Genomic DNA, 25,817 nt, shown 5'->3' on the forward strand with positions numbered 1-25,817 from the left:
TTTAGTTTTAATATATTTTAAATTGTAATATATTTCATGTATTTTATTCTGTGATACGTGAAACCGTGGTATTTTTGTCCAAGGTTATCATACCGTCAGAAACTCATGCCGGCACATCCCTAGATACCATTTGTTTTATATCGCAATCACAATCGCAAATCGCAATATTGTCCACCATAATCGCTAATCGCACCTTTCCCCCAAATCGTGCAGCACTAGATCCATTTTTCCAGAGGTAAACAGGAAAAGTGGTAGACAGAAGTGCACCTCTTCTTCTCTGCAGGTAGTGGGAGAGACCGTTTGCGCATGTCTGTAATCGGTTTCAGCTGGGGCCATGTATACGCGGATTGAACGTGGATCGCTTTATTTAGCGTTCATGTATACAGATCCAATCAGATTCGTATAATCCGACTGATTTCAATCAGATTGAGGAAAACAATCCATGTAAACGGGGCTAATAATGACTGGTTTGTTTACCAAAATGCTGCTCGGCTGATCCCTCGTAGGCTATAGGTAATATTACTGAGTTACTGCTAAAAGTATTTGTATTACATCTAATATGTTACTTTTGTAATGAGTTACCCACAAAACTTCCTGACTGACTGAATGAATGAATGAATGAATGAAACACCACAAAAAGCCTTCTCTTGACCACACGCTTGCTGCGCAGGTGGTAAAAAAGCCCAAGAGATTTCAATTTTTGAACAGGCGCAGTTCAGACGGCTTGTTGTCCTCTGAAGGACCCGTCACAATCCCAAGATGGCGGCGTCCATACGGGTGTGCTGTGCCCTCCGCATCGCACTCGGAGGTGAATAATTTCTCTCTCTTTTGCACTATACATTCAACATTCCTTATAGCAAGCTGAGTGTTGGTATCGGAGCTTGTTTGGCACATTTGTCTGTGTGTGGATGTTTCTGTTCTGCTGCGGGGAGCGTGTTTCACAGACCCGGTGCGGGTCACACTGCTGTGCTGTGCGCTGTCATCAGGCTGTCTGCAGCTCCAGCAAATACCTATCTAACTTCACCTAAAGCATAAACAAAATGCAACGTCTTCTTGAATTCCATCAAATACAGCGTTTACATACTTACATTTAGCTTTAGATTCTTAAAACGTTGTAGCCTCAAGGCAAGACTCATCATCAGTCATTCTTCGTTGAGTCTCGGATGCGCGGCCCCTATATCCACTGCAACTTCGGCTAAGTGGCTGCACGCGATATGCATGTTATCAATCACAATAGTACAGTCTATGATCACAATACAACTGTACCCACCTCCGAGACAATGTTGTTATGCATGATGTGGGTGCCCTGGCACTCCCAAATAGTGCGTACTTTCCAATAGCGAGCCCTTTTTCACATGCCAGTGCCGATTTTTTTAGGTGCTCGACAGCGCCAGATGTATCGGTTCGGTGCTCAGTGGTTGGGAGGGTGTAGCGCAGTTTACAATTTTGAGCATCGGCTCCGCCATGTGAAAAGCCAAGGTACTCGCTATTGGAAAGTACGCACTGTTTGGGAGTGCCAGGGCACCCACATCATGCATAACAACATTGTCTCGGAGGTGGGTACAGTTTTATTGTGATTGATAACGTGTGTATCGCGTGCAGCCGTTTAGCCGACGTTGCAGTGGATATAGGGGCCGCGCATCCGAGACTCAGAAGGAAGAATGGCCGATGAGTCTCGCGTTGAGGATAAACACGTTGCAGTGTTCTTGGTTTTCCCGATGTGAAATCAAGTAGACTGAGCATGGCTAGCTCCCGAATACTCTGACAGTGCCGGTTCTTCTGACCTCCCGGGGGCCCTAAGCAAGATTCTGCTAAGGGGCCCTCCTACCTGGAACATTTGCCATCGCCACACAGTCACACCTGACCTGACACCCCAGTGCTCCCATTACAATCCTCCCTGCTGTACTGTACATCACCTGATATTATTTGTTGAAGCTGTTAGCTGTTGGTCTGTGTTAGTACTATTTGAAGCTGTTAGCTGTACTAGGTCTGTGTTAGTACTATTTGAAGCTGTTAGCTGTACTAGGTCTGTGTTAGTACTTGCTGAAGCCGACTGTACTGGGTCTGTGTTAGTAGGTACTGGGTGAGCTTGATTGTGGATCAACTGAGTCTGCTTGTACTGGCTCTGGCTGATGATCCAGCATCTCCTGACCTATACTGACAAACCTAAGCATATAACCTGTAAATTATAGATAACAACACTATAGACCCTTTTCACGGGGGCCATTTTGTGTTGCGTTTCAGGCAGTCCTTGTGATGTGTTTATTGCACATGTTCATATTGCGATGACGATGAAAATACGATTCATTGTGCAGCCCTAATCTGTTGCCTGTTGTTATCTTGTTTTCTATGTACTTGTACTGTGTCAGCGTCTTTGGGTCATTGAAAAGCGCTTTATAAAATAAGCCAATTATTATTATTATTATTATTATTATTACCTTTATTATTATTATTATTATTATTATTATTATTATTATTATATTTATCAGTTGCATCTGACCGTGATCAAACTGTTCTCCCCAATATTTCCAGTTTTGATTGATTGATTGATTGATTTCATTTTATTTCAAATATGCAAGAAGAAGAACATTTACAATTTACAGAATAAAAAAACAAAACAAAACAAAAACAAAGGTCTCATTTTTTTTTCTTTTTTTTCTTCTTTTCACTTCTTAGCATATTTGAAAGGGAGTGGGAAGAAGTATAAACTTTTTTAATCCCACCCCTTTCATTAAATCATAACATAATCATAGAAACTGCAACCTGTTCCTTAACTTAAAATGCAATTACTTGAAACAAAATTGTAACTTATATAGTTATAACTTGGAAGCTATATATCATCATATATATTACTATTATTTATATTACTTGGAAGTCATATAGTTACTATAGTATAAGTATATATAAAACATACTCAGACAGCATACCTTTATAATCCTATATAAATACATGAACATTTGCTTACATGAGTTCACATGCACGTTTCGCGCGAACACGCAACCACATCATCCCCACCATTTATCATGGGTGTGGCATCATACCACTGCAGCAACACCACCGTCCCGGATGGCCAGCCCCGCAAAGTGGACTCAGCCATCCAAGTCAGTTATACATGTTCAAATATAAAATACTATTTATATGGCTTGGCTGCAATAGGCATTATTTAATTAGCAATGTGCATCCATATTGCCCAGTATGCCCAACATTTAAAATGTAATATTTAATCAATAGCTTTTTAGTCACTGTCAATCCATTGCTTTCCATCTTGCATTAAGGGGGAATTATGCTCACCCTGCCGTGAAGGGCGCGTGGGTGGAGCGAGGGGCGGGCGCGTCAAATGACGTAAATTTGTTGGGCGTGGTTATTCGCTAGCTCCGTCGGGCACTCGCGCGGTGCAACATTTTTTTCCTCACAGCGCGAGCAGCGCACGGCTTCTCTCCAAACATGTCTGCTTTCGAGCCACTGAACCCTGAACACTGAGCTGTGTTTTCGCCACATTTCTTGACCCATGTGGTAGGCTATAAACTTAGATTTGCAACTGTTTGTTTTTAGTCATTTCACCAAGTAAATGTGTTGTGTTGAGAGCATTATTGAGAGAGATTAAAAGCAGCACAGAGTAGTAGGCTATCAGGGCTGAGAAGTAAAACGGCTTTCAGTAAAAACAAGTTTGGTGAGTCCTTCATGTGCTGATGTGCGGTCGTTTGAGAGTGAAAGCGCACTCAGTACTGCACAGAGTTTCATTGCGACTTTTCACGGGCTGTTCTCACCATTGTACAATACATGCTGATCACTTTCTGAGTATAATGGCATCACCCCCAGCGCGAGGTCTGCACGGTGACTCACGGAGACTCGCGGGCCCCACCCCCACGGAGCTTTGCTCGAGTATAAGAGCACATTTAGTCCAGAGACCTTTAACTAAACCTTGACTGAGTCTGATTACTGATCAGATTATTGATCAGACTACTCTCAATACTGTGTGTGAAAAAAATGTTTTCTATAATAAGTGTTGCAGTCGGTGGATTTCTGTCATTTGCAATTGCAACTAACACAGCACAGATGAGAACATTCAAGCCTCTCTCTTTTTAATTGTCTGTGAGCTTCTGCTAATTTTATGATAAACATTCTCAATGTCGTAAGAGTAATTCACCTCGATCCATGTCTCAAACTATGCCGTGTTGGGTCCTTGAATTTGGGGAATTGGGCCTTGAAAGTTCTCGAAAACTCCTTGGAATTTGACGCTGAAGAAGGTGCGGGAACCCTGCTACTAGTTAGTTGTCTTCATACACGTACATTTCTCTCTGTTTCAGGTGCAGTACCCCTCCGGCCCACAGGGGCCACGCTCCAGTTATCCCATCTGGCCAGTCGCGTCTCGGCGGTCTCTCTCCAGAGAAACCCAGTGTTTCCTCTGGCCCCTGCAGCAGCATGGCAGCAGACCAGACACGGCAGCTTCTTCAACAAGTGTAAGTTAGCACACAAAGAGCCTGTTCACAAAATGCTCTATCCATGTTGGAAGTTCATCATTTAATATCTGTAGTCTGCAAAAGTGTCCCCGTTTGACAACAAACTGAAGGATGGACTGAAGTGACCAACTATCCATTAAAAGCAGGGTTCGTACGGGCTTGGAAAACCTGGAAAAGTCATGGAATTTTAAAATACAATTTCTAGGTCTTTGAAAAATCATGGAAAAACATAATATCCCCCCCAAAGTTTTGGAAAAGTCATGGAAATGTGTTTAATACATATTTTCACTGCGTTCATTTACTCTGAGTTTAAAATAATGTGCGTGCGACAGTGGTGGGCTAGTGTGTTTTGGGTAGTGCTAGTCACGCACCCTGCACCACACCACCATGTGAATTGAGACAACGACATAGAAGGAGATGAGTGCGCAGGAAGAAGACATGGAGGAAATTGTCAATAAAAGGGACGCCGAAAGCAGAACACCATTGTCGGTAAACATTACAAAGAATTCGATGTGAGTGAGTTTCAATTCATGTTAACGTCGTAAATTGACAATGTGTTAACATGTGTTCCATATAACGTTACCGTTACAAGCCCGCAGTCTTCTGTGACCGCGTTGTGACAAGCAAACGTTTTTTTGTTTTGTTTACCCTCTGAGTTTGACGAGGAAATGCGCTCAGTACGAGCGCAGATCCTCTGCCAAGTAACATTATGGAGTCATGATGCTGTTTAAGTGATCCGGTTGGTTACATTTAAGTATAGGGGACATCAGATCACGGTATATACAGTAAGTTCTAATGATCGTAGTAAAATGACATGATGCATCATCAATAAGCGATATCAGCATAGCAAGTATTCATTGTTATAATAGGCTACAGTTGGTCAGTGCTCAAAAGCAGGGCAGCAACAGGTTGGTCCTCGAGTCGACCACAAGGCATTTAAGCAACCTGAATTCCTGCAATAGAGTGAACGTGATTAAATTTCATAAACAACTGAGCTCAGGCTCATTTAACTTCACAAGATGCATTTACATCAGAAAGAAGTTGAAAGCAGTGATGGATAATCAATGAAATCTAATAATGACGTTTTTCTGCAAATTGCATCATTGGGAGGTTGATTCTGGCACTCAATATTAGGGGTGGGCAATATATTGATTTGATATCAATATTGTGATATGAGACTAGATATAGTCTTAGATGTTGGATATGGTAATATGGTGATACAGCATACATGTTGTCTTTTCCTGGTTTTATAGGCTGCATTACAGTAAGTGAAGTGTATGCTAGTGACATTTTTAATTAAATAATAATAATTAGGGGTGCACCGATCACGTTTTTTGCCACCGATCACCGATTGCCGATCGCCTATGGGAAATATCTGCCCAACCGATCATCGACCGATCACCGATTACCGATCACTGATCACCGATCACCGATATATAAACTCCTCAAAGAAAGTTTGGAAACGTTATTTTAGGTTGATTATTTCTCCCCTTTAATAATACCAATTGGCATTGTATTTTATATCGTTGGAAAGCCTGATTAGTGATAGGGCTTTTTTTTATTAAAAAAAAAAAATTATATGAAAAAATGGCCGATCGCATATTTGAGGTCAATATCAGCCGATACAGATTGCTTGCCGATCGATCGGTGCACCCCTAATAATAATAATACATAAGTTTTATATAGCGCTTTTCTTGGGAACTCAAAGATGCTTTACAATACATAGAAACAGTACATAATACAGTAAACAAAGTAAATAACAAGAACAAATACAGATACAAAACAAATGCAAATCAAAAGATTGCAGAGATGGAATGGTGGTTAGAGGTAGAAGTCAGATATTGTAGGCTGTTTTGAAGAGGTGGGATTTGAGTTGGGTTTTGAAGGAGGTGAGTGAGTCAGAGTTTCTGATGTTGAGGGGCAGAGAGTTCCAGAGGGTTGGGGCAGCGATGGCAAAGGCTCTGTCCCCCGTGGTGCGGTGCTTGGTTTTGGTGATGGGGGTGAGGAGGTTGGCATCAGCAGAGCGGAGACGGCGGGTGGGGGAGTGGCGCTGGAGGAGATCTGTTAGGTAAGAGGGGGCCAGATTATTGAGGGCTTTGTAGGTGATGAGCAGGATTTTGAAGTGGATGCGGTGCTGAATGGGGAGCCAGTGGAGATGTTGGAGGATGGGTGTGATGTGTTCTCTGGAGCGGGAGTGGGTGAGTAATCGGGCAGCTGAGTTTTGGACATATTGCAGTTTACGGAGGACAGTGGAAGGGAGGCCATAGAGGATGCTGTTGCAGTAATCTAGTCTGGAGGTGATGAAGGCGTGGATGAGTGTTTCGGCGGCTGAGGGGGAGAGAGTGGGGCGGAGTCGTGCGATGTTTCGGAGGTGAAAGAAGGATGTTTTGGTGATGTTGTTGATGTGTGACTTGAAGGAGAGGGTGGGATCCAAGATGACGCAGAGATTTCTGACCAGAGGGGAGGGGGTGACTGTATGTCCATCAATGCAGAGTGAGAAGTTCTGGGAGGAGGGGAGGAGGGATGTTGGGCCGAAGATCATGATTTCTGATTTATTGCAGTTGAGTTTGAGGAAGTTGTTGGTCATCCAGGTTTTTATTTCAGTGAGAGTCAGTGAGGGTGGAGAGAATGGCAGGGGTGATGGTTTTGGCGGAGATGTAGAGCTGGGTGTCGTCAGCGTAGCGGTGAAAGTGTAGTCCATGGTAGTAGAATGTCGTAACTCACTCACTTTTTCATGTATACACCGAGACTTCACAAAATGTTTGCTCATGGAAATTTGTTTTGAAGTCATGGAAATCCATCGGTCAAAATGTGTATGAACCCTGTGAAAGGTTCTCCAATTAGTTTCACAATTAATGCGTTAGCAGGTGTCACACTTTCAAATGGTGGATATGTTATTTTGGAACAACTTTTGTCATATAATACTCCAGAGCCCACAGTGGTGGGTCTTATTATGCAGTCACATAATGCTGGCAAGCGCCGGTTTAGCAGCAAAGCCAGGGCAGCAGGTAGAGGCTGACAACCTGTAACCAGGGCTTTCCCTGGCTCTCAACCAGGCGGAGCTGGTGCTAGAGCACCACCGATATGGGATTTCTTTAGACTGACACCTGATTATGATTTTAGACAACCCTGTCTAAAAACCTACCTGTTCTGTTCTCCCAAGCTTACAACCTCCCCTACCACCTCCTCCTCCACCCTCACCACCTCCTCCTCCACCCTCACCACCTCCCTCCCCCCCTCCCTCTGTTTTACATTTATACCTGAAAGGGATGGGAATTTCATGCATTTTCCTTACCGTTAGTTAATCGCTTATTGTTAACCTAGTTTCTCTCTGGAGTTGAATTTTGAGAACGGCGTCGCAATATTTACATGATGTACTTTTAGTGTGTAATGCGTCCATGCTGTTGCTAGCGCGAGCTTGCTGCTAATTCTAGCATCTGTTTTGTTTCATGGGGGTTTGCTCAATTCACTTCCTACTTCCTCATGCATGCATGACATGCGTGACGACCTTCTCACGTGACCACTCCTTCCGTTGCGCTAGCTGGGTGAGGTACGCCCTCTGCTGGACTGGTATAATTAACACACTGTGAGCTATGAAGACTGAATTGATGATGCAAAGTAACAATGTTGTCGGTCAAAACAGTTAATTAATTTTAATCGGCTACATTCTTAACGGCAGTTAACCGACTACCGATTAATCATTAACATCCCTAATACCTGACAAGAAATGTTCATTGTTACTTGTATCTGTTGCCTGTTGCTCGTCTCTATTGTTCTTGTTTGCTGTGGACTCTCACTGTGAGCGTTTTTGGTTCATTGAAAAGCGCTATACAAAATAAATCAATTATTATTAGTATTATTAGTATTATTATTAGTATTATTATGACACCTGGTATAATTACCATAAACAAACTAGAGACCGGACAGACACACACATACAAAGAACAAAAAACACCTCGCAAAGTAAAGTACTCTTAAACCGCTTTTGTGGTCGTTTCCCGCTGCAGTAGGTCTCCAGGACCTCATTTTGCCATGGTGACACACACACACACACACACACACACACACACACACACACACACACACACACACACACACACACACACACACACACACACACACACACACACACAGACACACACAAACCCACACAAACCCACCTTTACACGCAGATGTGGAGCGTTGGTCTCGCTGGCCAGCCTCCTCTCCCTTCCATCCGAGGAGTCTGGCGCCGCAGGTCTCCATAACTGGGATAAACCCTCCTCTGCTCTACAGCTGCTCTCCCATTGAAGCGACTGTTTCAGTCACTGCCGCATGTCCGCCCCCGGCTTATTACAAGCTCTGTCATTGGCTCCGACCATGTCAATCAGAGTGGCTCCCGCTCCCTCCTCCCTGTGTGTCGCTGTAAATAGTGCCCTGCTGCCTCAGTGAAAACAACAACGCTAACTAGCTAGCAAGCTAACAGCAGAAACCTACACGCTAGCTCGTTGCTACACGCTGAAAACGGCAAATTGGATTGTTGGAAACTATTTTCCAAGGGCACTGCCGCTAAGCGCCGCCCATCGCAATCCCACTATGGAGACCTGCGGCGCCAGACTCCTCGGACGGTAGGCAGGGGAGGCTGGCCAGCGAGACTAATCTTTAAGGCACCTGTCTCTTCTCATCAATGCTCTCTGGGCTGATGTGTCTCACTGAAGAGAAGTTGATAGCATCGTTTTAATTTCACTCTCCGGCGTTATCACTGAAGATGCTTCTGAATCTGTGGAGTTTATTCTATTCTAATTCAAGTTCCCAAGGGAGAAATGTCCCTGGTGTTGCAGATGTATATTTCAGTTTGTGTGTTTTCTGTACTCCTCAGGCTTATTTGGGGTAACGTGGTACTCAGACGCAGGCCTTTCTCATGCCTTCACGCGCCTAGTCGGCTTGAAAATAGAACTCACACCTTTTAACGATAAAATCGGCGCAGCTCATGCGAGGCGTGGGTACACGCAAGGTTCACGTTGAGGCGCCCTGTGTACACAGCCTCACTGACTAAAAAGGACGCCTATTTGTGCGCTTTGTAACACAGGGTGAATTTTATGAATGGAAACTGAAAACGATACGTATCATAGCGCATTTCCCAGTGCGCATACGCAAATCTGAGTCATTTCGCAGTGTGTATCACGTAGACTACACCACTGCCTACACATCTACTCTAACAGAATGAGACAATGGGACATTGCAGACCTATTTGTATGAGACAATGATGCATATATCTACACACTGTATGATAAAATGCTCTTTCAGGCTGGAATAGCAAAATGGAGTCAATGTATTTTACCTTAATGGCAGAAATGTTTTTGGCCCAAATGGGAACAGGTCGATGTATTTTTCCTCAAAATGGAACTTTTTTTTTTACCAGCAGAAATAATTCGTGTGTGTGTGTGTGTGTGTGTGTGTGTGTGTGTGTGTGTGTGTGTGTGTGTGTGTGTGTGTGTGTGTGTGTCTGTGTGTGTGTGTGTGTGTGTGTGTGCAGTGACGGCTGAGGAGCTGTGGAAAGGTGTGCTGGCGGAGACGGGGGCCGGTAACAAGAAGGGTCGAGGGAAGAGAACCAAACGCAAACTGAAGAGAGACCTGAACAGAGGACAGAACATCGGAGAGGGTGAGACACCTGTCTGTCTGTCTCTGTATGTCTGTGTGTCTCTCTGTCTGTGTGTCTGTCTGTGTGTCTGTCTCTCTCTGTATGTCTGTCTGTGTGTCTCTCTGTCTGTGTGTCAGTCTCTCTCTGTATGTCTGTGTGTCTGTCTCTCTCTGTCTGTCTCTCTCTGTCTGTCTGTGTGTGTGTGTCTGTCTGTCTGTCTCTGTCTGTATCTCTATCTGTCTATGTCTGTCTGTCTGTCTGTGTCTCTGTCTGTGTCTCTCTGTCTGTCTGTCTCTGTCTGTCTCTCTGTCTGTCTGTCTCTCTGTCACACTAGGAACATGGTAAGTAGAAAAGTATGGAGACATGTTGGATTATACTCATACACGCTCACACTGCCACTAATACTTGATCTTATCACTTTATCTTTTTTTATGCAACAAACTGTTGCAACAATTTGCAAAATTTGCAACTGCAAGAATTGCTGCAACAACTTATTTTGCACTATTGCATTATTATTATTATTATTATTATTATTATTATTATTATTATTATTATTATTATTGTTGTTGTCGTAGTAGTACGGTATTTTATTGCATTCCCACAATTATTGCTTTCTCTTTCAGTGTACCGTAAATTCCGGACTATAAGCCGCGGCTTTTTTCCCGTTTTTTGGCCTTTTTTGCCCCCTGCGGCTTATATAACGGTGCGTCTTATCTATGGATTTTTTCCAAAAAAAAAAAAAAATCTCTCTTTTTTAGCACTCTTTCTAACTATAAATCCACTTCTGTTTTAATTTCCTCTCTTGCCCTCTTTTAACAACATAACATAACATAACATAACACAACACAGGTAAGCAGAAAGAAAAAGACGAAGCAATCACGCCATGAATGAGGAAATGACTCACCTGCTGGAGGCTGGAGATACACCGCTTGGGCTAAACTTTTACTCCGTGAAACACTATCGATTAAGTCCGACATCGCTCAGAGGTTTTGAGCAGCTTGAAAACAAGTTTGAAAACGTGCAGAAGTCCATCCACTCACTCACTAAAGAAACTAAGGCAACCGTGAACAGAGTTTATAATGCGGAAAAGCGCATCCGCGCACTGGAGGACAAAAACAACACAGTGAGTCCGAAAATGGATAAAATGCAAAATCGAAACCCTGCACACGCAGGTTGATGACTTAATCAGCAGGAGTAAAAGAAATAACATTCGCCTGATCAATGTAAAAGAGGGAGCTGAGATTGGTGACATGGACGCTTTCGTGGCAAAATCCTGTGTTACATCCTGGACCTGAAGGAAGGCGAGAAACCACCAGAGGTGGACAGGGCACACCGGGCGCCTCGGCCACGTCCAGACCCCGGCCTGCCACCGAGGGCCATCTTCATCTGCCTACTCCGCTGGCCCGACCGTCAACTCATCCTCCAGGCTGCGGGGAAGAAGCCCCTCACATGGGAGGGTACGCGCTTTTTCGTCCGGCAGGACCTCTCCGCGTTGGTGCAACAGAAACGCGCAACATACAACAGCATCATCGAGTCAATGGATATCGCTTTGGCGTACTGTACCCAGCGAGACTCGTCATAACCATTGATGGACAGCGGCGGAACAAGAGCTCAAAGTGAAACTGCCGAATATCTTTTGAGTTGGACTGGTCAATAGTACTGTGAGTAACTAAAATAAAAAAATAAAAAACGGAATTCTCTCTTCTTTAGCACTCTTTCTAACTATAAATCCACTTCTGTTTTAATTTCCTCTCTTGCCCTCTTTTCACCACACCGCGGACACTGTGTGCACTGTAAAAAAAACAAAAAATACCACAATGTGTGATTTTGTCTGGGGATTAGTGACCTGACTTTTGTTTTGTTGAAATGTTAATAAATGGGAGCTTCCCCAAACAGCCATCGCTTTCCCGACAATCCCCTCTGTGCACGAAGCCTTACATATGGTAATTAAACATCAAAACACCCGCGGCTTATAGACCGGTGCGGCTTATAGAAGAAAAAAATAGTCACCTTTGAAGGTGCGTCTTATAGACCGGTGCGTCTTATAGTCCGGAATTTACGGTACTTGTATTTTATTGCATTATAATGTTTACTTTCTTCGAATTTTCGAATAATCGTTTTTATGATCAAGATCGACTTTTATTATTGAAAGTCGAAAATCATTTATTGACAATCTTGTCTTAAAAAGTGTGTTTTCCATTGATTTGACCGGCGCCTGTCTCTTTACGAGCAGCAAGTGTCCATGTGACGTTGCCCTGCCCAGCATTAGCGACAGTAGCAGCCAGCAGCTTGATAGAAACAGTAGAAAGTAGAAATGGTGTCTATTAGGGATGCACATTTTCCGCAAATTCCAAACTCGATCATTGCTAACGTTAACAATCAATCAATCGATTAATTGTAATTAAAAATACAAAATTTTCCAAACCATAAATGTGTTTTTTCCTCAATAAAACGTTTATTTATGCAGCAGCAACGTATTGTATATTTCTCACAGCATTGCATAGCATAGCCTACGCTATGAAACACATAAAAACGTGGAGGCATAACTTTTTAAACATGTCAACATTTGCCCAGAATCCCCGTCACGCCCGCGCAGGGGCTCACTTACCCACGCAGATTGTGACGCGAGGTTACTCCAGGCGAGCCAATTTATCCGAATGAACACTGTTCTACTTGAACAGCATCTTATGACTTGTCTGAAAAGGGCTATAGTGATGTAGCCGAGTGTCCGGGTCCGCCTATTACTTACACTTTGTTAAAACAATAAACGAGAGTCAGGCTGTAACGTTATAACACGTTTCCCACATTCATTCTCAGTTAGCTCCTAGCGTTTAGCACCATAGGTTAGCACACACACTACTGGTCAACAACAAAATCCCTCACTTCCTCACTACGGCAAGTCTCGAGGGGACAAACAGGCCCAATCCCAAACCACTCTCTACTCACTACCACTTCACTACCGAGTGCCACTCCAAATGGAGTTCCACTCGCAGCTGTAGAGGGCACTGCTGATTAAGGGGAGAGGCATAAAAGAGAAGCGGAACAAGTGAGACGCCCTCGCTACCTTACCGGAAACAGGAAGGAGCCGTCACCATGGAGACGGACAGACGCGTTGCCTGTGTCGTGCTGTTCCACAATAGATGTGATTTCAACAGGGCGTCTATGATTTAGCTCTCATATAGATGGCTAATGTATAGACCTATTTTAGACCAAGCAGTAAATACATTATTAAAATGAATAATTAGCAGTAAATACAAAAATATACACTAGAGAAGTCCTCCACGTTAGCATAAAAGGTAATTTATCTGAGCACAAGATTTTAACGTTATGTCTATGCTTAGCTCTCATTTAGCCGAGGATAATGTTGTCTATGCATAGACATGTTTAAGACTACACACAAAATGTATATATTTTTTAATTAATAACCATCCACAAATATGAAAAAGACACACATGGGCTACAAAATAAAGCTTCTAAGTCCTTTTCGCTGAGCGTTATTGCGGTGTTTATTTTTTCGATTTTTCAGAAATTCGCTTCCGACGCGTCGGAACACATCTGTGGATTGACAGGTGGGTCAAAACTCGCATCGCAATTTCGTGCCGTATATTCGCATCGCTCTTGACTGTGTTTATATTAGGTCTATGCTTAGCTCTCATTTAGCCACTTTGTCTTGAATACAGTAGCCTATACCCTCTCAATTGTGCACTAATAACTCGACATATTCCATGATTTAGTTCGAGATGTAAAGTCACTGTGAGGGAAATAAAGGTACGTGTTTGATCTAAAATACTTGGAAGAAGTAGACGGAACTAACTTACACTTGAATGATGTTTCCTCCGGACGTAGTTTCTGCAGCAACCGTCAGCGAGCCTGCACCAGTGCAGACTCGCTGTTTAAGGGTTTGACAAGCCGCCTGCACTCAGTAGGAATTGGTTTGGGACGGCCCTTAATATGGCGGACCTCCGCGTGAACGCGCAAACAGAGGGGTAGTGGATAGGGTTAGGGGATAGGGGCTGGTTTGGGATTGGGCCACACAGAGCCTCGCATACACGCAGAACACAGTCTGTTACAGTGATATCGTTGCGCCCTCTGGAGGATCATTGAAAAATGATTTGAAAACACCTTTTAATGCGTTGCTTTTTGTTTTTGTTTTGCTCATTTTTGTCATTTTTGTCATTTTTCTTTGCTCGAGTAAATCCTTAACAAGCAATTAATCGAGTTTCGATTAATTGTGTGCATCCCTAGTGTCTATTACAGCAACACTCAGCCACAAGGAAAAGGGTTCAAGGCGCGTTACTGCATGAAGAAAAGCTGATATTGTGTCTACTGCCCCATGGGCCATCTCGTTACTGCATGAAGAAAAGCTGACATTGTGTCTACTGCCCCATGGGCCATCTCGTTACTGCATGAAGAAAAGCTGACATTGTGTCTACTGCCCCATGGGCCATCTCTGCTTCATTTGGGAAGCTAAGCTAACGTAGGCTGGGTCTGAATGTCAATAGAGTGCCAAAGTCACCCCTTCTCCCTGAAGCCATTTTAAACCTTACACAACTAGGAAATTGTTTTTCTTTTTTCCTTCGTTCTCTCCTCTCCTCCCCTCACCTCCTCTCCTTGTGTCCTCTCCCCTCACCTCCTCTCCTTGTGTCCTCTCCCCTCACCTCCTCTCCTTGTGTCCTCTCCCCTCACCTCCTCTCCTTGTGTCCTCTCCACTCTCCACCGTGTGTCCTCACCTCTCCTCTTTTCTCTGTCTCTTTATCTTAGTTTATGTGTCTCTGTCTGTCTCTGTCTCTTTATCTTAGTTTATGTGTCTCTGTCTGTCTCTCTGTCTCTTTATCTTAGTTTCTGTGTCTCTGTCTGTCTCTCTGTCTCTTTATCTTAGTTTCTGTGTCTCTGTCTGTCTGTCTCTGTCTCTTTATCTTAGTTTATGTGTCTCTGTCTGTCTCTCTGTCTCTTTATCTTAGTTTCTGTGTCTCTGTCTGTCTCTCTGTCTCTTCATCTTAGTTTCTGTGTCTCTGTCTGTCTGTCTCTGTCTCTTTATCTTAGTTTCTGTGTCTCTGTCTGTCTCTCTGTCTCTTTATCTTAGTTTCTGTGTCTCTGTGTCTCTCTGTCTCTTTATCTTAGTTTCTGTGTCTCTGTCTCTCTCTGTCTCTTTATCTTAGTTTCTGTGTCTCTGTCTGTCTCTCTGTCTCTTTATCTTAGTTTCTGTGTCTCTGTCTGTCTCTCTCTGTCTCTTTATCTTAGTTTCTGTGTCTCTGTCTGTCTCTTTATCTTAGTTTCTGTGTCTCTGTCTGTCTCTCTCTGTCTCTTTATCTTAGTTTCTGTGTCTCTGTCTGTCTCTCTGTCTCTTTATCTTAGTTTCTGTGTCTCTGTCTGTCTGTCTCTGTCTCTTTATCTTAGTTTCTGTGTCTCTGTCTGTCTCTCTCTGTCTCTTTATCTTCGTGTCTGTGTCTCTGTCTGTCTCTCTCTGTCTCTTTATCTTAGTTTATGTGTCTCTGTCTGTCTCTCTGTCTCTTTATCTTAGTTTCTATGTCTCTGTCTCTCTGTCTCTTTATCTTAGTTCCTGTGTCTCTCTGTGTCTCTCTCTCTCTCTCTCTTTCTTTATCTTAGTTTCTGTGTTTCTCTCTGTCTCTCTCTGTGTATCTTTATCTTAGTTTCTGTGTCTCTCTCTCTGTCTGTCTCTCTCTATGTCTCTTTGTCTTAGTTTATGTGTCTCTCTCCGTCTGTCTCTCTCCATGTCTCTTTATCTTAGTTTCTGTGTTTCTCTCTGTCTCTGTCTCTTTATCTTAGTTGCTGTGTTTCTCTCTGTCTCTCTCTATGTCTCTTTATCTTAGTTCCTGTGTCTCTCTGTGTCTCTCTCTCTGTCTCTTTATCTTAGTTGCTGTGTTTCTCTGTGTCTCTCTCTCTGTCTCTTTATCTTAGTTGCTGTGTTTCTCTGTGTCTCTCTCTATGTCTCTTTATCTTAGTTCCTGTGTCTCTCTGTGTCTCTCTCTATGTCTCTTTATCTTAGTTCCTGTGTCTCTCTGTGTCTCTCTCTCTGTCTCTTTATCTTAGTTGCTGTGTTTCTCTGTGTCTCTCTCTCTGTCTCTTTATCTTAGTTGCTGTGTTTCTCTGTGTCTCTCTCTCTGTCTCTTTATCTTAGTTGCTGTGTTTCTCTGTGTCTCTCTCTCTGTCTCTTTATCTTAGTTGCTGTGTTTCTCTGTGTCTCTCTCTCTGTCTCTTTATCTTAGTTGCTGTGTTTCTCTGTGTCTCTCTCTCTGTCTCTTTATCTTAGTTTCTGTGTTTCTCTCTGTCTCTGTCTCTTTATCTTAGTTTCTGTGTTTCTCTCTGTCTCTGTCTCTTTATCTTAGTTTCTGTGTTTCTCTCTGTCTCTGTCTCTTTATCTTAGTTCCTGTGTCTCTCTGTGTCTCTCTCTCTGTCTCTTTATCTTAGTTGCTGTGTTTCTCTGTGTCTCTCTCTCTGTCTCTTTATCTTAGTTGCTGTGTTTCTCTGTGTCTCTCTCTCTGTCTCTTTATCTTAGTTTCTGTGTTTCTCTGTGTCTCTCTCTATGTCTCTTTATCTTAGTTCCTGTGTCTCTCTCTATGTCTCTTTATCTTAGTTGCTGTGTTTCTCTGTGTCTCTGTCTCTTTATCTTAGTTCCTGTGTCTCTCTGTGTCTCTCTCTCTGTCTCTTTATCTTAGTTGCTGTGTTTCTCTGTGTCTCTCTCTCTGTCTCTTTATCTTAGTTTCTGTGTTTCTCTCTGTCTCTGTCTCTTTATCTTAGTTTCTGTGTTTCTCTCTGTCTCTGTCTCTTTATCTTAGTTTCTGTGTTTCTCTCTGTCTCTGTCTCTTTATCTTAGTTCCTGTGTCTCTCTGTGTCTCTCTCTCTGTCTCTTTATCTTAGTTGCTGTGTTTCTCTGTGTCTCTCTCTCTGTCTCTTTATCTTAGTTGCTGTGTTTCTCTGTGTCTCTCTCTCTGTCTCTTTATCTTAGTTTCTGTGTTTCTCTGTGTCTCTCTCTATGTCTCTTTATCTTAGTTCCTGTGTCTCTCTGTGTCTCTCTCTCTGTCTCTTTATCTTAGTTTCTGTGTTTCTCTCTGTCTCTGTCTCTTTATCTTAGTTCCTGTGTCTCTCTGTGTCTCTCTCTCTGTCTCTTTATCTTAGTTGCTGTGTTTCTCTGTGTCTCTCTCTCTGTCTCTTTATCTTAGTTGCTGTGTTTCTCTGTGTCTCTCTCTCTGTCTCTTTATCTTAGTTGCTGTGTTTCTCTGTGTCTCTCTCTCTCTGTCTCTTTATCTTAGTTGCTGTGTTTCTCTGTGTCTCTCTCTCTGTCTCTTTATCTTAGTTGCTGTGTTTCTCTGTGTGTCTCTCTCTCTGTCTCTTTATCTTAGTTTCTGTGTTTCTCTCTGTCTCTGTCTCTTTATCTTAGCTTCTGTGTTTCTCTCTGTGTCTCTCTGTCTCTTTATCTTAGTTTCTGTGTCTCTGTCTGTCTCTCTCTGTCTCTTTATCTTAGTTTCTGTGTCTCTCTCTGTGTCTCTCTGTCTCTTTATCTTAGTTTCTGTGTCTCTCTCTGTCTGTCTGTCTCTCTATCTCTCTTTATCTTAGTTTGTGTTTCTCTCTGCCTCTCTCTCTCTATGTCTCTTTATCTTAGTTTCTGTGTCTCTCTCTGTGTCTCTCTCTCTGTCTTGCTCTCTTGGTTTTTTGGGGTTTTATTCACTTATTTTGGTCCGAGTGTAATGTTCTATGCCATGGTCTCCCCAGATTCTGAATGTAGCTGAATCGCTTGGTTTAATAAAGTCTAACTATAAGGATTTTACGAAATGTCAATATGGAAAAATGAATGGGGAATGAGATCCCTTAGGTCCTATGTGAAGGCTTAGAAATAAAGATTTCTAAGAATAATGTATACTATCTCCCTCTCTCTCTCTCTCCCTCCCTCTCTCTATCCCCCTCTCTCTCCATCTCTCTCTCTCTCTCCCTCTATCCCCCTCTCTCTCCATCTCTTACTCTCTCTCCCCCCATCTCTCTCTCTCCATCTCGCTAATGCTCTCGCCATCTCTCTCTCTCTCTCTCTCTCCCTCCCTCTCCCTCCCTCTCTCTCCCCCCATCTCTCTCTCTCCATCTCGCTAATGCTCTCGCCATCTCTCTCTCTCTCTCTCTCTCAGGTCGTGGTGGTTATCTCTGGCCTGGGCTGAACACTCCTGTGTTGAAGGACGGGGCGATACAGAGCATGAGCCGAAGAGGCGAGGCCGAGCAGCAGGAGAGGCAAGCCGATCTAGGTACACTGGAGGGGCAAGGAAGCAATGGGCTTATTTAGAGATTGTTGTCAATTATATGTGCTGTTATGGTTATTAGCTTAGTCACGAGCTTCTACACGAGCTTCTACACCATTTCCACAGGAGTAAGCATGGGATGGTGCATTCCCAAAGTCGGCCACTGGGGTTCACTGTCTCTCTTTTTTTTTTTTTTTTGCCTGGTCAAGCGGCCCACCGGGATTTGTCCCGGTGCTCCCGATGGCTCCCGACTATCCTTACAGAAACATCATATCCCGATTTCAGAAACCTGGATAAGCCCTTATCCCGGTTTTGAGAAACCCGGTTATGCTAGCTGGAGTACTCCGAAAGAACCCGGGATACTGCTGCATGTATATACATCTTATCCTCGTTTCTGACCACAGCAGACTACCTGCGCAGGCACGGCTTCAGCCAAGTCTCACTTCTGGAGCGATCAGGAAATGAAACGAGTTTTGCGCACTTTTGTCTTTCGATGATGAAAGAATTAAATACTTGGCAGCTTAGAGAGGAGAAAGCATCCAAATGCTGACCTGTTAAAGTCTGTAGTATACAGACTACAGGATAAAGACCTATTCAAGTCTGTAGTATACAGACTACAGGACGAAGACCTATTCAAGTCTGTAGTATACAGACTACAGGATAAAGACCTATTCAAGTCTGTATTATACAGACTACAGGACGAAGACCTATTCAAGTCTGTAGTATACAGACTACAGGATAAAGACCTATTCAAGTCTGTAGTATACAGACTACAGGATAAAGACCTATTCAAGTCTGTAGTATACAGACTACAGGATAAAGACCTATTCAAGTCTGTAGTATACAGACTACAGGACGAAGACCTATTCAAGTCTGTAGTATACAGACTACAGGACGAAGACCTATTCAAGTCTGTAGTATACAGACTACAGGACGAAGACCTATTCAAGTCTGTAGTATACAGACTACAGGACGAAGACCTATTCAAGTCTGTAGTATACAGACTACAGGACGAAGACCTATTCAAGTCTGTAGTATACAGACTACAGGACGAAGACCTATTCAAGTCTGTAGTATACAGACTACAGGACGAAGACCTATTCAAGTCTGTAGTATACAGACTACAGGACGAAGACCTATTCAAGTCTGTAGTATACAGACTACAGGACGAAGACCTATTCAAGTCTGTTGTATACAGACTACAGGACGAAGACCTATTCAAGTCTGTTGTATACAGACTACAGGACGAAGACCTATTCAAGTCTGTTGTATACAGACTACAGGACGAAGACCTATTCAAGTCTGTAGTATACAGACTACAGGACGAATACCTATTCAAGTCTGTAGTATACAGACTACAGGACGAAGACCTATTCAAGTCTGTAGTATACAGACTACAGGACGAAGGTGTTGTGACTACAATCAAAGAAAGAAGCAGCGCGCAAACGGGGACAGACCACCATGAAGACGGAATCCAAGGGAATCCCGCACAGTCTTGGCGAGGCCAGGTGGGAATCGAACCCAGGACCTCCTAGCTGTGAGGCGACAGCGCTTACCACTGCGACACCATGGCCCCGTTGACGCCGTTTGTATTGTAAAGATCACTGGCACCTGTGCAAAAAGCATGCAGTAATCAGCAACCGGCCACTAGTACTTACCATGTATACAGGCAGGGATATGAATAAGCTGCTTTCTCTGTGTTCCATGTAAACGCCATAATATCCCCAACAATATGATCCAAACCAGGAGAAGCCTCATAACCAGGATACTCATGTCCATGTAAACACAGTCATTGTAAGCCTGGCTGGCTGTCTGTCCCACAGTGCGTCATACTCATGTCCATGTAAACACAGTCATTGTAAGCCTGGCTGGCTGTCTGTCCCACAGTGCGTCATACTCATGTCCATGTAAACACAGTCATTGTAAGCCTGGCTGGCTGTCTGTCCCACAGTGCGTCATACTCATGTCCATGTAAACACAGTCATTGTAAGCCTGGCTGGCTGTCTGTCCCACAGTGCGTCATACTCATGTCCATGTAAACACAGTCATTGAAAGCCTGGCTGGCTGTCTGTCCCACAGTGCGTCATACTCATGTCCATGTAAACACAGTCATTGAAAGCCTGGCTGGCTGTCTGTCCCACAGTGCGTCATACTCATGTCCATGTAAACACAGTCATTATAAGCCTGGCTGGCTGTCTGTCCCACAGTGCGTCAGAGAGACGAGTGGGAGCGGAAGAGGAAGATGAGGATGAAGAGGGAGCGAGGCTGGACGGGAAATTCCTGGGGGGGTATCAGCCTGGGATCGCCCGACCCCGGACCCAACGGAGGTAACTCTCTCTCTCTCTCTCTCTCTCTCTCTCTCTCTCTCTCTCTCTCTCTCTCTCTCTCTCTCTCTCTCTCTCTCTCTCTCACACACACAAGGTCAGAATGCTTATGTTTAGTTTGCATGTCTATCTGTATGTGTGCGTGTGTGAGAGAGAAAACCTCTGTCTAAATGTCAAGAGAGAGAGAAAGAGTGTGTGTGTGAGTGAGAGAGAGAGAGAGAGAGAGAGAGAGAGAGAGAGAGAGAGAGAGAGGCCAGTATGGTGGCCAATTAGGTCCAGATAATGATGGAGATGAGGACTGGACCAGAGAGTCAACTGGGACGCTCTCTTAATATAGAAAGTCATCTCTCTCTCTCTCTCTCTCTCTCTCACTCTCTCTGTCTCTCTCTCTCTCTCTCTCTCTCACTCTCTCTCTCTCTCTCTCCCCTCTCTCTCTCTCTCACTCTCTCTGTCTCTCTCTCTCTCTCTCTCTCTCACTCTCTCTCTCTCTCTCTCTCTCCCCTCTCTCTCTGTCTCTCTCTCTCTCCCCTCTCTCTCTCTCTCACTCTCTCTCTCACTCTCTCTCTCCCTCTCTCTCTCACTCTCTCCCTCCCTCTCCCCTCTCCATCACCTCCTCTCTTCTCTTCTCTCCTCCCACGTAGGCTCATCTTTCTCTCCCCCATCGGTCCGTCTGTCTCTGTTCATATTTTAGAGGAGATGAGCTGTGAGGCAGCAGAGGACTCTGTCTGAACTTTTAACCACCTACTCATACTCGTATTCAAGTACTTGCTTCATCCACATGGCGGCCATATTTGAGGTGGGAGACCTTATCTGTGAGACCACAGAGCTCGGTCTTTGGGCAAAAACATTCAATTATACTCTGGCTCAAAGACTACAGCAGCTGGATTGAAGGGAGGATCTATGTCGGCGTCACTTCCTGCTTCAGCATACGAACAAGCGTCTGAAAAAATATGAACGGCGAGAGACGATACTTTTGTTTGATCCCGTTTGAGAATTGTGCCATCAAGTCCACATGTACATTTTGTCCATTTCAAAGATAACTATGCATGTCAAGAAAGTCGGTTTGTGGTCAAACCGAAAGGTAACGTCTAGTTTTGTATGAAACCACTTAATCAACTACATCTCTCGTGTCGCACAATATACGTCACACCAACAACAACATGGCGGTGAGAGACGTCACTTATGTGACTGATTGTGTGTAGTCTGATTTATAACTTATAGTGCCACAGTTTTACCACAAACTGTGACTTTTTTGACTTGCAAAGTTCTCTTATTAATTAGACAAACATCATATGTGTACCTCATGGCACCATTCAAACATGATAAAAAAAGTATATATAAAGTAAAAAAGTATACAAGCCGTTCACCACCATTCATATTTCTTCAGACGCTGGTTCACATAGTGCCCGACCGGAAGGTGAGGGACTTTGGCTATTATATATATATATTTATAAAACGGCTCTCTCAAATCAAGCAATCTGATTGGTTCACAGCCATTGTATAAATCCAATAACCCACTCCAATAACCCATGGCCATGGGTTATTGAGTTGCCATGGCAACTCTCTTACTAAAAGGCTTTGGTTACCTCAAATGACAGTGTAGAAAAAACAAATGGCGGAGACAGCTGTCAGATCCTTGTGAATCGATCTTCGCTTATAACTTTACTAATACTTCGCAGAAAATTATGTTTTGTACAAGAATAGACGCGGGCTAATGTCTTCTTTGCAAAAAAAAAGGCTGTTAACCCCGCATTTAACCCCGTAACGTTAGTTGGTGTCGGGCTTTGCAGAAAGCTCTCAGCTTCTCAGCAAGCGCCAGGATTGGCCAATGTCAACTTCAGTCTCCAGAACGATCCAATCAAATCACCCGCACGTCTATCTTCTTGCTAGAGGTCCCGCCTTACAGTAGTGTTTCAACTGACTCTATCAGAATACCATGCCAGTCGGTCTTATAGTATTATTATTATATTTATATTATCATACTTGGAAACCGTTTTATAAAAGCAATATAGCACTCGAGCAGCGTGTGTTGTGGCATATATCCCGCTGATCAGTTGTTATCCCACGAGGCCGCTTAAACACGCTCTCTCTCTCTCTCTCTCTCTCTCTCACACACACACACACACACACACACACACACACACACACACAGACACAGGGGGCAGGTGAATGTGATGTGCAGAGAGCTCTAACTAGGTTGCTCGTCTCTGATCAGCTTTAGTTTCTGACAGACGGTGGCCTAATAGTCCCAGCTGAGACGCGTGTATGTGTGTGCGAGAGTGTGTGTGAGTGTGCGAGAGTGTGTGTGTGTGTGTGTGTGTGTGTGTGTGTGTGTGTGTGTGTGTCTGTCTGTGTGTGAGTGTGTGTGTGAGTGTGTGTGTGTGTGTGTGTGTGTGTGTGAGTGAGTGTGCGAGAGTGTGTGTGTGTGTGTGTGTGTGTGCGAGAGTGTGTGTGTGTGTGTGTGTGTGTGTGTGTGTGTGTGTGCGAGAGTGTGTGTGTGTGTGTGTGTGAGTGTGCGAGAGTGTGTGTGTGTGTGTGTGTGTGTGTGTGCGCGAGAAAGTGTGTGTGTGTGTGTGTGTGTGTGCGAGAGTGTGTGTGTGTGTGTGTGTGTGTGTGTGTGTGTACGTGTGCGCGTTCCCCTCGGCAATCCTTTGTTGGCTGCTAATTGGTTGGAGGTGACAGGCTGCTGTGGGAGAGCAGCCTCCTTCAGAGGTCACTCTGTACACCGCTGCAAGGGCTGCTGGGAGTTTGTTACGCTTTTGGCCAATGGGAGTCCAGCTTAATCTGTTTATACTGTGTGTCTGTGTGTATCACGTGTCACTATAAGGTGTTTTACCCCTAATATTTGTTCTTTGTCACCTCTCTCTCTCTCTCTCTCTCTCTCTGTCTCTTTCCACAGAAACCTATGAGGACTTTGACTCTCGCGTGATCGAGGTGAGTCCCCCCCCCCCCCCCCCCCTCCCCATGCGTTTGTGCAGAATTCTGTGTATTTCTGAGCCATAAATCTCCCTAGCGATGGCATTGGCTGCCAGAATGTAAACTACAATAAAAAATTTGCATTACAAAGTGCAAAATAATATCACCATTCAGTATTCTGTCCCACGGTACATATTGTCACATTTTTGTATTGTGATTTATTGAATTTTGAGACATTGTCCCATCCCTAAAGAACATGACCTGACAAACAGCATTGTAAAAGACAGAGTCATGGACCCATCTGTAATAATCACTCAGTATTGACCACATAACCCTTAGCGGCTTTATAGAAAACTGCTTTCAACTCTGATGAAACACATTTCTAAACACAACAGCCGGCGTCAGAATGATCACAAACGTCTCAAACTGGTGGGAAATCCAATATGGCCGCCTGGCGCCTGCACACATTTATACCTCCGGGGGCAGATGTGTTTGATGACGAACAGCTGGATATGTGCACTCGAGTTCAGATCATTTAAATGTATACTATGCAACTATTTTAGGGCCCTTCAAATGTATTGTTTTTTGTTGTTGTTGATGTATTTGCACACAATAAAAACAGAAACGGATGAAAAATTCAAACAGGAAAATAATGTGCAGGTAGAGACAGGAAACTCTGGAAGGGCTTACCGGTATTCTGGCCCTCTACCTCAGAAAACCAAATAATAACAACAATAATCCGTACAAATCCAACAGAATCAAGAAGTTAACAGGAAAACAAATAGACAAAGAAAAGAAAAGAAACTTTTTTTTCTTTTTCTTTTTACACATTTTAAAGTATCTTTTTAGCTCTGACAGAACTCTTGATACAAGGTATATCAGTTTGTAACAGCTAAAAATGAGTTTGAGATGTACTTGAAAGCCATAAATGGTTTGTTTACATTTGTCTTGTTTGTAAACATTGGAGCAAAGCAGGCTTGTGTTTTGAGTTATGGTACAATAATAACAATACAAAGAGCACATTGACTACGTTTACATGCACACAATATTCCGGTTTTTGCCCATATTCGGAAAATGACAATACTCAGACTAAATGAATAATCCACTAATATTCCCCTTTACATGCAGCCGTAGCTCGCCCTCCCCGACATGTGAGGGAGGGGGGGAGAGAGAGAGATGCAGGTAGGCGGAGTTTTTCTGTTGAGAATAAACAGAGCAGCGCTATTCTTACCACCATCACTTGGTCCATTTCAGGAGCTTGCTGCTGGGAAGTTTGGCGTTGCGATTATTTGCACATCCAAGTCTTGCCGTGGGCACCAAACAGTGTCCCGATCAGAAATGTGGGCTTTTCTGTTCGCATGCCAGAGATGACGGATTATTTAAGCAATATAGCATGAGAGCCAGTGTGTTGTGGCAAATATATCCCGCTGATCAGCTGTTATCCCACGAGGCCGCAAAGAAGACATTAGCCCGCGTCTATTCTTGTACAAAACATAATTTTCTGCGAAGTATTAGTAAAGTTATAAGCGAAGATCGATTCACAAGGATCTGACAGCTGTCTCCGCCATTTTTGTTTTTTCTACATTGTCATTTGAGGTAACCAAAGCCTTTTAGTAAGAGAGTTGCGTCTCATAACCCATGGCCATGGGTTATGAGAGTGGTATACGGTATTTATACCATGGCTGTGAACCAATCAGATTGCTTGATTTGAGAGAGCCGTTTTATAAAATAATTTATATCGCATTTTCTAGCGCTTTCTACTAGCACACATCAGTTGACCACAAACAGGCAACATGCGTCGCAAACTGCAGTAAAAACCCTGATTGACACGCATATTCCGAATGCGCTGTATACATGATCAAAGAATCCTCCGAAAACCCGAATAATACTGGAATAACCCAGATGTCTTAATCGGAAAATGCTCAATTCAGAAAAAGGCCAAATTGGGAAAATGCAACTGGAATATGCCGTTTACATGACCCTTATCAAATTCAGAATATTGTCATTTTCCGAATAATAGTGGAATATTGTGTGCATGTAAACGTAGTCTGTGTCCATCTGGACGTCCTACCCTTCAAGAATATGACTTTAGATGTAAAAAAAAAAAAAAGCCCCAAAAGGACTTTTAACACATTGACTGCCAGCCGTTTTTTTTTGCTGTAGGTAGCTTTTGCCAAGCCGTTTTTTTGAGGATTCTGGCTCATTTTACAAGAGCCGAGGATTATTTTCTGCTTGGAGTTTGTCAACACAAAGT

The 25,817-nt window shown here is 43.5% G+C and overlaps 1 protein-coding gene across 1 annotated transcript in view; it reads left to right on the top strand.

Moving 5' to 3' along the window:
• Positions 1–744: 744 nt before the first annotated feature.
• The window catches only part of mrps5 (mitochondrial ribosomal protein S5), a 69,693-nt gene continuing 44,620 nt past the window's right edge, over positions 745–25,817 (top strand). The window contains exons 1-6 of the mRNA XM_083650463.1: positions 745–808; positions 4,308–4,460; positions 9,976–10,101; positions 18,216–18,329; positions 20,531–20,650; positions 23,547–23,581. Of these exons, the coding sequence (XP_083506589.1) occupies positions 760–808; positions 4,308–4,460; positions 9,976–10,101; positions 18,216–18,329; positions 20,531–20,650; positions 23,547–23,581 (597 nt within the window). The 5' untranslated portion in view covers positions 745–759. The remainder of the gene's footprint in view (positions 809–4,307; positions 4,461–9,975; positions 10,102–18,215; positions 18,330–20,530; positions 20,651–23,546; positions 23,582–25,817) is intronic.

This window comes from Poromitra crassiceps, assembly GCF_964638095.1.
Source record: "Poromitra crassiceps genome assembly, chromosome: 14".
NCBI lineage: Eukaryota > Metazoa > Chordata > Actinopteri > Beryciformes > Melamphaidae > Poromitra > Poromitra crassiceps.